The sequence below is a fragment of the Gobio gobio genome (assembly GCF_949357685.1).
Source record: "Gobio gobio genome assembly, chromosome: 2".
NCBI classification, from domain to species: domain Eukaryota; kingdom Metazoa; phylum Chordata; class Actinopteri; order Cypriniformes; family Gobionidae; genus Gobio; species Gobio gobio.
Genome location: NC_137098.1, coordinates 69,342,758 through 69,360,497, shown reverse-complemented (window position 1 = coordinate 69,360,497; position 17,740 = coordinate 69,342,758). Strand labels below are relative to the sequence as shown.

Here is a 17,740-nt window from a genome sequence, read left to right as displayed (position 1 = left end):
ATCGCCTCAGTCTGCTTCTGTGCGGCCGAGAACTGTTGGGCGAAGTTCTGGACCGCGTCGCCGAAGAGGCCAGTCTGGGACACGGGGGAATTAAGGAACCTGATCTTGTCGGTTTCCCGCATGTCAGCCAGACATAGCCAGAGATGGCGCTCCTGAACCACCATAGTGGACATCGCATGACACACTGCCCGCGCCGTAACCTTCGTCGCACGAAGCGCGAGGTCCGTTGCGGTTCTCAGTTCTTGGAGAACTGCGGGATCGTGACCACCCTCGTGCAAGGTCTTCAGTGCCTGGGCCTGATGGACCTGCAACAACGCCATAGCTTGTAAGGCGGAGCCTGCCTCTCCATAAGCCTGGTAGGCTTTCCCGATCAGATCGGAAGAGTACCTACAGGCCCTGGAGGGGAGACACGGATTCCCCCTGGAAGAGGAGTTAGGGCACAGTTGCATAGCAACGGCCCGTTCCACGGGAGGAACCTGAGTGTATCCCTTTGCAGGTCCGCCATCGAGGGTGGTGATGGAGGAGGATCCACTAGGCCGGTTTCGGGCAGTAAAAAGTGCCGTCCACGACCTAGTGAGCTCCTCGTGCACCTCCGGGAAGAAAGGAACCGGGGTGGGGCGCTGAGAACCAGCACGGGCCACCCCGAGATACCAATCATCCAGCCTTGAGGGTTCGGGACACGGTGGAGGGTTCCACACGAGCCCGACTCTCTCGGCGGCCCGGGAAAGCATGGCCATCATTTCCGGATCGGTATCGGGCACATCGAATCTTCCCAAAGGAGCCCCCTGCGCCGACACGTCATCTCCGGAGAATTCTGACCCTCCCTCCGACGCAGCGATGGACATCTGATCATCGGGGGGAGCCCCAAAGGATACGGTTGGTGCACATCTCGTGGATGGCCCAGCCCGTTCCAACGGAAGCTCAACTGGCTGCAGAGTGCGTGAGGAGTGAGGGTTCCCCACACACACACACACACACACACACACACACACACACACTGATCTTGTCTGTATGAGGGTTTATTACACACACACACACACACACACACACACACACACACACTGATCTTGTCTGTATGAGGGTTTATTACACACACACACACACACACACACACACTGATCTTGTCTGTATGAGGGTTTATTACACACACACACACACACACACACACACACACACATACACTGATCTTGTCTGTATGAGGGTTTATTGCACACACACACACACACAAACACACACTGATCTTGTCTGTATGAGGGTTTATTACACACACACACACACACACACACACACACACACACACTGATGTTGTCTGTATGAGGGTTTATTACACACACACACACACACTGATGTTGTCTGTATGAGGGTTTATTACACACACACACACACACACACACACACACTGATCTTGTCTGTATGAGGGTTTATTACACACACACACACACACACACACACACACTGATCTTGTCTGTATGAGGGTTTATTACACCCACACACACACACACACACACACACACTGATCTTGTCTGTATGAGGGTTTATTACACAAACACACACACTGATCTTGTCTGTATGAGGGTTTATTACACACACACACACACACACACACACACACACACACTGATCTTGTCTGTATGAGGGTTTATTACACACACACACACACACTGATCTTGTCTGTATGAGGGTTTATTACACACACACACACACACACACACACACACACTGATCTTGTCTGTATGAGGGTTTATTACACACACACACACACACACTGATCTTGTCTGTATGAGGGTTTATTACACACACACATGTTGTTTCAGTGACAGGAGTTCAGCTGTAGTATTAATGTAATGAAAAGACTCTATAACGTCTCACAGTCACTGATTTATCATGAGCTCAAAGCATTATGGGTAGAATCCCTCATCAGTCTCTCCTGATTCATCACACCAGTTTCATTGATCCAGTATAGACAGTAAACCCAGGATAGATCGGCTGAGTGAATGTGGTCTGGACTGTGTGGATGAGGCTCATTGTGTCTCCAGAGACTCTGTAGAAGGACAGAGTTCCTGCTCCGGGATCCACATACACTCCTGTTCTATAGATATCACCAGACACTACTACTTTACTAGAGCCAACGCGGCCGATGGGCTTTACAGGGAGATCAGTCTCTATGTTATTGTGTCTGAATGAGTAACTGTTACGAGAGCAGAGCAAACCCCAGGACTGATCATTACGTCCAAACTCACACTCATTACCCGTTCCCTTCCTGCTGATGCTGTGATATGACACTGATATAAACACATACTCGCTCCACTCAACCTCCCAGTAAGAGCGTCCACTCACTCTCTCTCTACACAACACCTGATTATAATACTCAAATCTGTCAGGATAATCAGGATACGGCTGATCTGTGTAAGCGCGAGTAATCTCTCTGCTCCCCTCAGACAGAATGAGGCGTTTATGTGCCGTGTTCAGGTCTGGATTCAGCCGAAGAGAGTCTGATGGGAAGAAACACACAGAATGAGCGATTATGAATCTGATCTTGTAATGTAGCTGACCTCTTCATGTTCAATATCATCAGTGTCTCAGTTCAGTTTAATCATCATTCACACGATCAACTCTAAAACTCTTCTGACATGTTTCTTTCCTCTTCTCCAGGAAGAACATGAAAACACACTCATGAACACACACACTCATGAACACACACACTCATGAACACACACTCATGAACACACACTCATGAACACACACTCACTCATGAACACACACTCACTCATGAACACACACTCATGAACACACACACACTCATGAACACACACTCATGAACACACACACTCATGAACACACACTCATGAACACACACACTCATGAACACATACTCATGAACACACTCATGAACAACACTCTCATGAACACACTCATGAACACACACTCATGAACACACTCATGAACACACACTCATGAACACACTCATGAACACACACTCATGAACACACACACTCATGAACACACACACTCATGAACACACACTCATGAACACACACACTCATGAACACATACTCATGAACACACTCATGAACAATACTCTCATGAACACACTCATGAACACACACTCATGAACACACACTCATGAACACACTCATGAACACACACTCATGAACACACTCATGAACACACACTCATGAACACACACACTCATGAACACACACACTCATGAACACACACTCATGAACACACTCATGAACACACACTCATGAACACACACTCATGAACACACACACTCATGAACACACACACTCATGAACACACACTCATGAACACACTCATGAACACACACTCATGAACACACACTCATGAACACACTCATGAACACACACTCATGAACACACACTCATGAACACACACTCTTGAGTTTCTCTGCTTGTGTTCTTACAGTGCAGGAAGTCGCTCCTGGTCTTGGGATCAGGGTCTGTGGAAATCAACAGACATGAAGAGTGTGATTATCAGAACTAGAGAAACTGATCCTGCATCCATTGCTAACACATGCAGAAATCCTCCAACACAGAAGATATTTAGATAAATGTTCCTGCTGTTTCCAGAGCCCTAATCCTGACACGAGCACTACTGAGGGTTTGACACTATTGACATGTCACCATATTAGATTTGGCTCCTGTAGACATCAACTGATAGGCTGTTGCAGATGCCAGCAGAGCAGCCAATAGTCACGCTGGAATAGCCTGCTATGGTCTGCCAGGCTGCCGCACTGCGTTGACAATATTACAAAATTAAGGATAATTTTGGGTTTTTCAGAATCTCGAAGAAAGAATGCTTTCCCGAAGCGTAAGAAACTTACGCAATACTCGTTCCCTCTCTAGAGAGAACCGAGGTTACGTTAAGTAACCGAGTATCGTTTTCATTTCTTTCATTCACTTTGTTGTATATGAGAGGTTGTAGTGAGCTCACATTTTCTGGTGGAATGAAGACTAAGGTATTGAATTAAATGGGAAAACATCAGGCATGCATTGCTACCACGCTACACGTGCTAACATACAAGGAAGGGGGCTAAATAATTGACTACGTTTTTGTTTAACCAAAAAATCCTAGCTTGCACTTTCTGTCTGTCTTCCATCAGAGTGCAGTTTTTCCTTGTCTTTCATATTTGTGTTTATTATTGTGGAATTGGCAAAGACCTGGTGGTTGTTTGTGAAAGCTTCACAGACAAAATGAATAGGGCCTAAAAATAGGTTTTGAGATGTCACTTGTTGTGAATACCTTGTCTGATAGTCTGACAGTATTGTGGCATAGTACATCCTTGCTAGTTTCTGTTGCGCACGGCTAGGGGCGAATGGCCGGATGATGGGCCTATTTGGGACAAAGTCTAGGGCTGTTTTTTATCCCCAGTCTGTCCCTGATCAGCATTAAAGAACTTTCTCAAATGTTGAGATATAATATAACAGATATAAGATTAATATCATATCAGATTTGTCTTATTTTAAACAAACACAAAAAACAGAGATGAAAAATAAACTGAAGTAAGAAATTTACTTTTGCTATGGTTAAATACATGTTCAGTGATATCTTCCAAAGATTTTTACATTTTGGCGCATTTCTTTTCTCTCTAAATAATGTTGATGTGGCAACTAGTAAATACACTAAGTTTGGTCATCCTGGCATGTGTGGAAAGGGTTAAACCATGCGTGTTACAACTAACCCGCGTTAGGTAGTGCCCGCGCTCCCCTATACAAAAACCACGTGGAGAGAGGAATGAGTCGGTTTTACTGATAACTGCTCTTATGTTTACAGGATTGCACAAGCATGACCTGACTATCCAACAGGACAGAGCATCTGCTGACACAGGGGCATTGCCCAACACCCCGAGCACACACACCCCCTGCTGGAGACAACTGGACCTGCTAGAACTGCACTCCGTCCTCTACATGGTGAGAGAGTTGTGTTGTCTGTAATATTACTGTCATGATGTGCTGAACTCATTCATACAGTATATTTAAAAATACTGAATCTGTTCACGGCTTTCTCTTTTTATCATTGAAGCTTGAACTTGTCATACATTATTTTATAGATTCACAATGAACTTCTGTAAGCTTTGTATTTATTATGAATAATTAATAATTATTATTATTAAAGAATATAAATGATGAGTTTTGCATTTGTTAAAGATATTATTTATATTAATCAATCATGTCGTTTTCAGGGATGACTGAGGTCTTTCTGCAGAAATGCCATGATATTGGGCTTAACAGTTTTTGTGTCATCTTCCCCGCCAGTCCTACCATACAACATGACTTCACCATCCAGTTAGGTACAACCGTGATTTCCCCATCAAAGTCAGTCAGAAATCTTGAAGTAACATTTGATGACCAGCTGTCCTTCAGAGAACACATTTCCAAAACAGCTCGCTCATGCCGGTTTGCGCTCCACAATATCAGGAAGATCAGACCGTTCCTAACAGAGCACGCAACACAGCTTCTTGTCCAGGCCCTGGTTATTTCGAGACTGAACTACTGGACTACTACGCTCAGCTCCTGCTTACTTTGACTCCATTCTACTCAGCAAAGGAACGACGGCTTGTGGTACCATCACAGAGGGGGAAAAAATCCCTTTCCAGAACATTCTCATTCAACGTTCCCAGCTGGTGGAACAATCTCCCCAACGCCATCCAAAACGCAGAATCATTGACTTCACTTAAAACTCTGTTCTTCCGCGAGTACTTAACCTCATAAAAAAAAATAAAAAAATTATTTCCTCTTTCTCTTCTTTCTTCCCTCCCTACTCTAGCCTGTGCTACACTGAGCAATGTACACGCTCTCAGGATTTCAGGCTCTTATTGCGCTTCTCGACTCTTCATGACCAATCGCTTCATGTACCCCCAAGTTGTAAGTCGCTTTGGATAAAAGCGTCTGCTAAATGCATAAATGTAAATGTGTTCTAAGTTGATTATTTGTTTGTTTGTGTGTTTTGTTTGAATTATGAGCCATTTATTTTTATGTTAGCTATATTTTTAACTGTCCCTTTGGTTTTCATACAGAGAAGTGTTTGTTCCATCTGCCCATGATCTCCACAGTAGTACAGCAGCCTACATCTGACATCAAATACATTTTGTGACAACATGAACAAGACAAATAATACATTCATATATACAGTCAATTGGGAAACGGTTTGCAACCTGTTACATTAATATTGTACCCTATAATGATTAATATCCACACCTGTTAGGAAATATGGTTGTCAATACAAACATTGAGTGAATGAAGCAAATTATTATTATTTTTTATAAAGATAAAGATTAATGCAAAGGAAATGTGCATATGGCACTCACCTGAAGATGGTATGGGGCCGATAGTGTCACTGGCTTCACTCACTCCCACTTTACCCACAATCCTGTAGCGGATCAAGTACTGCTTTTTGAAATCCAATCCAGCCAGAGGAAAGTCATCATTAGGTGTGTTTATGACATGCCACTGTTCCTCGTTCACCTGCTTGTACTCCACTCTGTACTGCACAGTTTCTCCAGTCGGGGACTTCTGCAGTTTCAGGAACACATTGCGCTCCAGGACCTTCTTCACTTCTGGAGGGGGAGGCTTCGACACGGGCTGGAACTGAGTGTTTGTCAGCTGCCCTTTTTCATACAGACGGATGGAGGAGCCTTGACTGGATGGATCGGGGATGGCAGAAATAATGAATCTGTATCTCTTTTCATCTTTATTAGCCTCTGAAAAACTTCTGAAAAGAGACAAGGTATCTCTCATCTTTGAGCGGACAACAGTATCATTGAACCACTGTCTGACAGATGCCACAGAAACCATGCTTTGTTTCCCATCTAGCTCTTTAAACTTGTCAGATTTCAGAAACTCTTTCAGGTTTGAAAGATACGGGTCTTCATACTTCAGAGATGTGAAGGTCAAGCACACCACAACATCAATATTAAGATTGATGCTGAGATGATCTAAGTCTTCAGTTGTTATTCCCTCCAGCATCTTCATGTGATAATTCAAGAGGTAAAGTTCACTCTTTGCATCATCTATCCACTGGTTAATCCTGACAGCTATAAAAGGGGAGCTGTAGTGGATCTTCAGGACGTCTTCCAGCGAATTCTCCTCCATCTCTCCTCCTCGTATAGCAGGCAAGACCCTGGCCACTGCTTTCATGAGCATTGTCTTGTAAATGCTAAATGAGCTCTGAAATGAATACAGCCTCTCTTTGATATCTTTGAAAGCATTTACCAGTGTTTTACTGGAGAGGTCGTTGTATGTCCTCTCTACTTCTCCCAGCTCCTCCATTATTTTTTCTGTTTCGGAAACCAGACGTGTGGTGATTTCTCTCTCCAGCTGAGCTGCTTTTGAATCCAGTAGAGAAAGAGGATAGAGCCAGACTCTTATTGGAACTGCATTCTGTGGATTCTCCTTCAGGATAGAAGGGAGCTTCTTGTACACCTCCATGGCCTCTATGTAAGTGGTGGGGTTCTGCTCAAGACGGACGTCACCATAAAATGTGCAAGCAATGCTCTCAGCCTTTTGCTTATCACCATCTGTCATTTTTGTAGCTCCTTTTCCCTCAATAGAAAATTGAGGGATCTTCTTGACCATGATATTCAGTTCTCCCTCAATCTCCTGCTTTTTTTCCTCTTCTGAAACTGTCCGATCAAACACCATGAAGGCATGAGCTCCGTACAGTACAGCCGTGACCACATGAGTTGCAGTTTTCTGCTCAAACACCTGACCGTAGGTGATGTGGCCCAGCTGATTCATAGTGAGCTGATCGAATCTGGAGGTTTCACTGTAAGACATTGTTACTCTGGACTGTTGGTTTGTGGATTTGGTGTCACGCAGGAACTTGGCAGATCCTCCCACCTCCACCAGCCCTCCTAAGAAGCTGGCCTTCAGGGAAGCACTTACATCCAGGAGACCGGCCTTACTAGAGAGAGAGTCGGAGTAACTGAACTTCAAATCTGTCTTGGGCTGTGGACGGGTGTCCAAATTTTCACTCAGTGTCTTCTTATCCCACAGAGTAACACCTGAAATGAGAAATGGCTTTAACAGTCACAAATGAGGACGCAATGCACTGTTGAAGAATCATGCAGGTTTTATTGTGTTGTTACACAAGCACTAGTGATGCAATATTTGGTGAAGAGGGGAAAATAAACTTTTATTTTTTTTATTTTAGGTTGGTGAAGCACCTGGAATGAAGGAATCCTTGCGGAGGTCATACAGCATCCCAGGAGACAGAGGTCTTCCTAGAGCTGCCACTTCAATGGGCTCTGATGTTAAGGCTGCAGTAAATAACAAATAAAAGTTCATATTTATATATATTTATGACATATATGAACACAATTACATCTGGTGATAGTGAATAATTATGAGAATTATGAGAATACAGACATGTTCTGTAAAAAAAAACTATTGTGCTAAACTATTGTGTCTATATAATATAGACTGGATTACTAATCTTACATACTATTTATGATGGTTAGTATGCATATTGTAATGCAGGCTTGTTCTCCCTCACTGCAAAAAAATCTGGTTATGTGGGTAACAATTACATACATGCAAATATAACAGTTAAGTGAAAATCTTGGGTGTGTAACCCACTAGTCTGGGGTTAAGATTAAGATTTCTAATTAAGATCTTCACTTAATGTTATATATAGTAGTATTATAGTATTGTAATATTAGTAATCCAGTCTATATTTTTAGCAAAATAGTTTTTCTTTACAGAACATCTCTGTTGTGAATATTTTTTGTTTAAATAATTTCAAGGATATGAAGTATATTTATTATTATTTTACTGTTATTACATTGCATTTCTACATTTATTTGATGGTATTTATTTTTAGATATTCTGAGGCAAATTGTGTTCCGTGCTTACACACTTAACTAATTAAAAGGGGAAAAGTCTGTCCATCTTCATTTCTGAAAACATTTCTGAAAAACACTGCTGCAGCAGGGGGGTTTCATGACCCTTTAAAGTTGCCAGCCACCACCAGCATTTTTTACAATTTAGACAAAGGATTCTGACCCCCAGAATATTTTGTTGTATGAATATTTGAACATGCAATTTATCAAAAGAAAGAACTAACCCAATGCTTATAAAAGGTTTTATTCTAGTTTCATGCATTTCTTTTTTATCAACACTTTAATACGGGTAAGTTTAATAAAAAGAAAATCAACATTTTGAGCAAAAAGCTGAGAAAAACATGTTTTTGTCAAAGACTACATCCAGATGGGATTCAGAACAATGAACAATCAAAACACAGATGTAGTAGATCAGGGGTGTCCAAACTTTTTTTAAAGGGGGCCGGATTCGATGTTGTGGACATACCCGGGAGCCGGTCCCTTTTCTATTATATATATATATATTATATATATATATTATATATATAGATATATATATAGATAGATAGATAGATAGATAGATAGATAGATAGATAGATAGATAGATAGATAGATAGATAGATAGATAGATAGATAGATAGATAGATAGATAGATAGATAGATAGATAGATATTTAACAATATCTGTAAAACTTTCATCAACCAAAAAGTTTTAATGGGTAAAATTTTTATATTATTACGGAGTTAGAGCAACTATTAAATTTAAATAAGAATAGAGTTCTATTTAGATCACCACAGGTAAAACCACACTACAAAACATGCTTTTCTGACTTGGTATTTCTGTCTTTTTTCAGTCCAAATATCAAAAAGTTCTTAAACCAAGATGCTTTTACTAAGGAAAATTACATATTTTTTCTTGTTTCCTGGGGGGAAAAATAAAAATGAATTGAGTTTTTGCTTGAAACAAACTAAATTATCTGCCAATGGATTAGAAAAATAATCTTCCAAAATCTTCCTTAAAGATTCCAAACAGAAACATTATTTTTCTTACCCCATTGGCAGATATATTTGCTTGTTTTAAACAAAAACTCACTTAAATTAAATTTTATTTTCCAGAAAACAAGAAAAAATATGTAATGTCATTTAACTTATCTCGTAACATCTTGATTTAATAATTTTTAGATATATTTAAACTAGAAACAGGACAAAAATACTAAATGACAGCATTTTTTGCAGTGCACACAAGGCAAAAAGTAATAAATACATTATATATATATATATATGGTATTTAGTCTGTAGACATAATTACAAATGCACAAAACTGCAAGTTTATGACAAAAAAATTGTCTGCAATTTGGCCTTTATTACTCATTTAATACATGTCTACATAACAAATTAAATAAAATTAGATATTAACCTACATTTCTGACAAATTACCACGGTTACAGGTGTTACCACAGTAAATCCATGATAAATTCGAAATGCGAATTGTTGTTTGAAAAGTATTTTGAATCGGCTCAGCTGATTTGCACGTTAGTGTTGTTTATTAACTGGATTTAAATTAAATCAAATCACAGAGAGATTCAGTACCGGAGACCTCAGTGCTGAACTCGAACACTTCTCACGGGCTTCGGAAGGCTGTTTAGTGGGCGCGTGATCGAGACACTCAGCAGGTAAACACATTTTTTCAGAGTCAGAGCTCGCGAGTTGCGCAGAGCACAAGCAGCGCTGTTACGCTTTGGCCGCTGTTTCCCTGGCCTAAAGTCTAGTACTGCCACCTTGCGGCGACATCGTAAAACTGCATGATTTGTAAATGATCCGTGGCGGGCCCCATATAATACATTTTAATAGACGCGCTGCGGGCCGTTTGAAATTCATCCCCGGGCCGCATTTGGCCCGCGGGCCGGACTTTGGACACCCCTGGAGTAGATGGAGTCCATCACCAGAGTTTCACAGTCCTTTAGCTCATCCTAGGGTGATATTTCACTCAGTAACACTAGGCAGTTTTGATTTATATGATGTTTAATGTTGATGATCGCGCTATTTTAAATAATACATGTGATTACATATGATATCAACGAAAAAAATGTTCAACTAAATATCCAAATAAAACTAATTAGTAAACTAAATTAACCATATAAACTAAATTACTGATCCAAAGCAATCTAATGCCCACATTGTCACTGTATGATAATTGAACTGAGCTGATGACATCACCGTTTTCTCCGGAGCGGCTGTATGGCCGAATCAAATTCTGTTGCATTATTTTCCTGTCTAACACTGTGAAGCTGCTTTGAAACAATCTGCATTGTAAAAAGCACTATATAAATAAAGTTGACTTGACTTGATATCGCTTGTCTGCTTCTTCTTCACCTGTGTTTTGATCAGGAGAGTCTGTACTCTTTCAGAAGATGTGCAATAGCGCCCCCTACAGTATAACAGTGAAAACACGGAGAGCTGAAGAAATCCATTATAAAATAAAGATGCAAAGAGAATAGACAATTACAGAATTAAACTTTCAACCTTCCAGTCAGAATATATAAAATCATATAAAATGCTAGATTTACATTTACAAATTCAACACATGCTCTTATCCAAAGCAACATACAATAGAGTCTCTTACATCAATCACTAGAGCGGACTGTGTTTGCACCCCCTATTCAGGCCCTACTTCGCTCTGGGCAGAAACCAGACTGCTCTCCCAGAGGGCAATTTACATTCTGGGGCATGCAAATATGGGAGCAGATACCCTGTCAAGACGAGGGCCTGGGGAATGACAACTCCACCCACAGGTGTTGGAGTCCATATGGCAGAGGCACGTTTGCCTACAAGGAGTCAACCCATTGTCCCCTATGTATCACCCTCACTATTCCAGCTCCACAGGTGCTGGATGCCAAGCTCCTGAGAGAGACCAATTTTTTCACAAATGTTTGTAGAAGCGTCTGCATGCCTAGTGCTTGATTTATACACCTGTGGCCATGAAGTGATTGGGGTCTGGTGACATAGTGTGACGTGTCACAGAGACCATGTATGTCACAGAATACCCAAATTCTAATTGTCTGAAGGAAGACCTTCTCTTGCTACGGCGATTCATGCAGTGAAGGGAAGAAGACTTGAAGTACAATCGGATAGCTGGTCATACAATTTTCTTGTGCAGGAATTTAAAACTGTGTCAACATCCTCAGTTAAGAGATTGGAATCTATGAGCTGTTATCTTTCATGGCTGTTTCACACAGCTTAACATCAGTGTAACTACACAGTCATTGCAGCTGCAGACGCGCGAGAGTATTCACACTGGATGTGTTTGTATGGCGCCACAGCAGCTTAGTGCGCATTTCTTTACAAACACAACCAAGAAAACAGCTCAGATCACGTCGTTTCAGTCATACTTCGATATGTGTACAAGACAGCAAACGGATTAAAAAACCCCACACAGTCGGGTTTGATTTGGGCAGTGCTAGAACATATATACACTATATTGCCAAAAGTGTTGAGACACCCCTCCAAATAATTGAATTCAGGTCAGAATTGGTGTGTTTTTTGGCACACATGCTTCAGACACCGGTTCTGCAGCAGGCATTCCCATAGCATCAATACCATGACGCAGCATCTCGCTCCCCTCTTAGGGAACCGGGTTACATACGTAACCTGAGACAATTTGTCCTTCTAATGATTTTAAATCTGTCCCTGTGATATTGTTCATAGCACATTCACATTTTGTAACATTTCAGTCTTACCTGGGTATTTTGTATTTCCTTTGGTGTCTTCATTTAAAACCTATTTTTGGAAGAATGGTTCATAAAATCATATACAAAGAATTTTTTATCCTTAATCTCATGAAATACATCTGTTTAAACATCCATATTTTGTCTGAGGGAGTGCACTTACCTGTGCATTCACCACAGTTAGGGTTGCCAACCATAAACATGTACAGCAGATCCAGCTCGGCTGCTTCAGGGACATCATAAGTGCCGCCATCTTGGAATCATCAACAAAAAAATCATCAACGACAGAAAGTAATTAGAATTTTTCTTCAAAAACAAAAGGAATTTCCTATCATCACTGTTAAGCTGCTTTGAAGCATCTGTGTCGCTATATAAAAGAAGGGTACTTACATTTACATTTATGCATTTGGCAGATGCTTTTATCCAAAGCGACTTACATTACATTCAAAATACACATTTTACATTTTTGTCAATTCTTGTTTTCTCTGGGAATCGAACCCATGACCTTGGCGTTGCTAGCACCATGCTCTACTGTTTGAGCTACAGGAAAACTTGACTTGACATGTTAAGGATGGCCCTAAATGCTGTCAAATACTCAGCATTGGGTGGGGAATTCTGTAAAGCTTTACACAGGCATTGGCATTTTATTTCTAGTGATCCATATTTTTCTAGTGTATTTAAAGAAGGTCCTCGTTTGGTCTTCAAACGTCAAAGTAATTTGTGTGATGGTAAAATCAGATTTTCCATTTTGTAAGGTGAAAACTGGTCTCCCGACTCTTCCTTCTGGTAATTATCGCTGTGGTAACTGTGCCCAGTGTACTTTTACACACTAATGTAAATCTTTCAGTCATCCACACACTGGTCAGAATATTTCTATACATGGGACGATTACTTGCTCATCCACACATATGATTTATCTTATACGCTGTCCATGCGGTCTCGCTTACGTTGGCAAAACTTCTAAATCATTATGTGTTGGCATTAGTGAACACTGACCCTAACCCACTGTAACGCTCAGATATAATGCACACACTAATATAATAGTTAAAATATAATATAATAGTTACTAGGGCGTTTCAAAAAAAATTGGTAAGACTTTAGTTTAGGATCCAATTCTCACTATTAACTAGTAGCTTATTAGTATGCATATTAGGATATTGGCTGTGTATTACTTATACCTATAAAGCAAATATGAATGCCTCATTCTGCATGACCATATTGAACATATTGTACATCCCTTAATCATACAATGTAGGCAGGTTTATAATCAATGAGATCCCAAACGTGAAGTTAGGGGGGTTTGGGGGGCATGACCCCTCGAGAAAATTTTGATTTCTATGATCTGCATGTGCATTTTAAGATGTTCTGAACGCCAAAAATTATTTGATAACAATTGCTTGAAAACCATGTCAGTGGGCAGATATGACTGATAAAGTTTTACCATTTTTGTCAGTGAAGACAGTAAACATATGTTTAACTGATATTTATATGTTTTATGAATCATTTTTGTAGACATGTTAATTTACTGAAGGCTAACAGGAAAGCTAGGTAGCCTAACTCAATTTATTAAATTAATTCACAATATGCCCACATTCATTACTAATCTTATGTCCAATACAGGCTGAAAAAAACTGAGCTTTTTTATTTACTGAGAGCTACACGTGGAATTATTACATTTACAATATCCACACATTTATTACTAATATTAATTTGTTAATATTTCTTAATTAAATTTGTTAATTAAATTATAAATTACATTATAGGCCTATTTCAAATCAAAATGGCGAAATTAGACAAAAGTGTATTAATTTGCCTGAATATTTGTGTCATTTTTTGATTGGTTTTCTCAAATATTTTGACATTGACGAGCGGTGACAGACCAATGAGAGCTCAGATCAACACACACACCTCTGCTTCTGACGCTCTGCTCGCCGCCACAGCGGATTGAAGAACTCGCTGATTAACACAGATTAAAAGACGGGACAAAACCGAAGCCTCCGGCCAGTTTCCCTCCCATATGTTTGAAAGGTTCATCACACATTATTTTAGGGGGGCTGGACAGAAGTTTAGGGGGGGCTGAAGCCCAACACAATAGCACTGACACTGCATAAAATCACATCTTACCTGGAGTCTCTGTTCTTGAAATGGTGAGTCTGAAGCTGATCAGAAATCAGTAGTGATATAGTCCTGCTACTGAGGGAATGCCTCATGAAAACATGCGATGTCTGGAAATGTTGTGAAAGATTGGAGAGGGGAGGTGGCCAGTGGCCAGTGGCCTGAGTCAATGCCCTTAGACCTTGAAATGCTTTCTGGCCTCTGGCCTGGATATCCAGGGTTGCCAACTTTTAAATTCAGGTTGAAGTGAGAGTTTTTTCACAAATTCGAACGTATATAGCCTACTGTGCATTATATTTGCTTGCATTCATTACAAATCACTATTATTAACATTTTAAAATTTCACAAATAAGTATAAGCAGTTTGTCACATATCTGTGTTTCTGTTATGTTGTTTGCTTTAGTCACATGTTCCTTTTGTCTATGTTTCCCACCACTTTCTCTGTTTCCTTGGTTACCCTCGTTAGTCTAGTTCTGTTCAGCTGTGTTTAGTTATCCTTATCTGTATCACCTGTGCCCCTCGTTAGGAAGTCATCAGTGTTTGTATTTAGTTCCCTCGTGTTCATTCATTCCTTGTCTGGTCTCAGTTATGTTTACATGTCGTGTTGATGCAGCTTTGTGTTCTGTCCAGCGTTCTTTTGAATAAATACCAGTCTTTGTTGAAGTCCCGTATCGCCTCTTCACTGCAGCACGATACGACCGTGACAGAAGACCAGAACTCACTGCAAAAGGACTTCTCTTAAGGATGGGTATTTTCGTGTCTCCGTTCTCTGCAGTATTCCCCGAGGAAGGCGGTTCGGTGGAGGATCGCCTCTGGGGGATTAGGCAGAAGGGTCGGCCACTGGAGAGGTGTGTGGAGGAATTCTGTGAGCTAGCTTATCTGGTGAACTGGCCAGATGCACCGCTTAACGCGGTTTTTCTGATGGGCCTGGACGAGGACACCATTAGATTCCTGGAACCTGCCTGTTCCTTTTCCCTAGTCGAGACAATCAATTTGATATTGTCCTTAAATGGTTCTGAGTTCGAGATCTTCGAAGAGGTTCCTAAGAATGTGTGTCTTCCTCGTCCAGTCCCCTCAGAGAAGCACGCTGCCTGGTCAGTTCACCCGCAGCCAGTTTCCTCCTCAAATCCCTCCAGTGGGCCTGCCGGGAAGGTCCTGCCTGTCCCCAAGCCCAGGCGGAAGAGGAGAGCGGCCGTTAAGCCCCGGTGGTTGATGGACTTTGGGAGCGACTCCGCTCCAGCCCTCCTTAACTTCCTGGATTCCGCTCCAGCCCTCCTGGATTCCGCTCCAGCCCTCCTGGACTCCGCTTCAGCCCTCCTTGACTTCCTGGATTCCGTTCCAGCCCTCCTTGACTTCCTGGATTCCGTTCCAGCCCTCCTTGACTTCCTGGATTCCGTTCCAGCCCTCCTTGACTTCCTGGATTCCGTTCCAGCCCTCCTTGACTTCCTGGATTCCGTTCCAGCCCTCCTTGACTTCCTGAATTCCGCTCCAGCCCTCCTGGATTCCGCTCCAGCCCTCCTGGATTCTGCTCCAGCCCTCCTGGATTCCACTCCAGCCCTCCTGGACTCCGCTCCAGCCCTCCTTGCCCTCCTGGACTCCGCTCCAGCCCTCCTTGACTTCCTGGATTCCGTTCCAGCCCTCCTTGACCTCCTGGATTCCGCTCCAGCCCTCCTGGATTCTGCTCCAGCCCTCCTGGACTCCGCTCCAGCCCTCCTTGACTTCCTGGATTCCGCTCCAGCCCTCCTGGATTCCGCTCCAGCCCTGCTGGACTCCGCTCCAGCCCTCCTTGACTTCCTGGATTCCGCTCCAGCCCTCCTGGACTCCGCTCCAGCCCTCCTTGACTTCCTGGATTCCGTTCCAGCCCTCCTTGACTTCCTGGATTCCGCTCCAGCCCTCCTGGATTCCGCTCCAGCCCTCCTTGACTTCGACGAGCCCGCTCCAGCCTTCGACGAGCCCGCTCCAACCCACGAGATCTCCACTCCACCCCTGAATTCCCCAAAGAACATTTTTTGGGGGGGGGGGGGCATGTACCTGTGGGTGGGAAACATGTGGGTGGGGCTCTGGTTTGGCCTGGGCGCCCTAAGACTCCTGCTCCGCCCAAGGCTCCAGACCCGCCTAAGACTCCTGCTCCGCCCAAGGCTCCAGACCCGCCTAAGACCCCTGACCCGCCATGGCCGCCCACGGCCCCTGACCCGCCATTGCCGCCCACGGCTCCACCCTGGAGGCCCTCCAGCCAGTCAGACCCCAGTGCTCCCAGGACTCCAGGGTGCCCACTAGTGATGCGCGGGTCGTCTCATAACCCGCGGGCCCCGCGGGTAACCTGCGGGTCGGGTTGGGGCGGGTTAAGAAATCTTCACTTATTTGCGGGGCGGGTTGGGGCGGGTCATTAAAAACAAAATAAAAAAATCTATGTATGTTGCCTGCAATTCCCTATAGCCTATATAAAATATTTGGGAGTATCTATTTTCATATTTTATTAGGTTTTTTTGATAAGGTTACAATATGAAAGCCGTAGCAACGTAACTTGCATGATGTCCCCAAGCCTTTGGCATCACGCGGCACGTCATGACAGCTGCGCGCCGAGCAGCTCCCACCACCGGCAGCCACGACAACAAAAACGGCGAGATAAAAGTGAAGATGGAAGACGAGGTGCTGGAGTCTAGCCGAAATAGATTAAACCCTGGTACAGTGGACGCCATTCTTTTTTTGCACAGCGAATGTAAACACGCTATGAACATTTCTGTGTGCTAAATAAAACAAAAGTTTAGTGGTTATGTAGCGTAGGCTATAAACTGCCTATACAAATCTGAAATAAAAAATGGTTAAGCCTTCAAGATCCAAACGCAACTTTGGTGAAAATTAAAGGTTGAAAATCTTTATCATTATCTTGTTATTAATATGACCTGATTTATGGTTCACATTCATAATAATCGTATGGTGTTGCCAGTTTACAGGGCCATGTTTCCAAGCACTTTCAGAAATAAAGGCTGTTTTCATTTACATTACAATGGTTATATATATATATATATATATATATATATATACCCATGTCTATTCCA

At 42.3% G+C, this 17,740-nt stretch overlaps 1 protein-coding gene across 1 annotated transcript; it reads right to left on the bottom strand.

Moving 5' to 3' along the window:
- Window positions 1-1,521: 1,521 nt before the first annotated feature.
- LOC307141044 (stonustoxin subunit alpha-like) lies at window positions 1,522-14,818 on the bottom strand. Its single transcript, XM_079840949.1, has 7 exons — window positions 14,691-14,818; window positions 12,730-12,819; window positions 12,579-12,618; window positions 8,189-8,281; window positions 6,332-8,026; window positions 3,428-3,463; window positions 1,522-2,492 (listed from the first exon to the last, which is right to left on the bottom strand). The coding sequence occupies exons 2-7, from the start codon at window positions 12,817-12,819 to the stop codon at window positions 1,936-1,938; spliced, it is 2,511 nt and encodes an 836-aa protein (XP_079697075.1). The 5' UTR covers window positions 14,691-14,818; the 3' UTR covers window positions 1,522-1,935.
- Window positions 14,819-17,740: the final 2,922 nt, after the last annotated feature.

Excerpts from the sequence above, each read along its gene's own strand:
- LOC307141044 (XM_079840949.1), bottom strand. The coding sequence starts at position 12,819 with ATGGCGGCACTTATGATGTCCCTGAAGCAGCCGAGCTGGATCTGCTGT. Across the intron at positions 8,282-12,578 it reads AGGAAATACAAAATACCCAG|CCTTAACATCAGAGCCCATT; the intron begins GTAAGACTGAAA and ends TATTTACTGCAG. Across the intron at positions 2,493-3,427 it reads CAGGAGCGACTTCCTGCACT|ACTCTCTTCGGCTGAATCCA; the intron begins GTAAGAACACAA and ends TCTTCCCATCAG.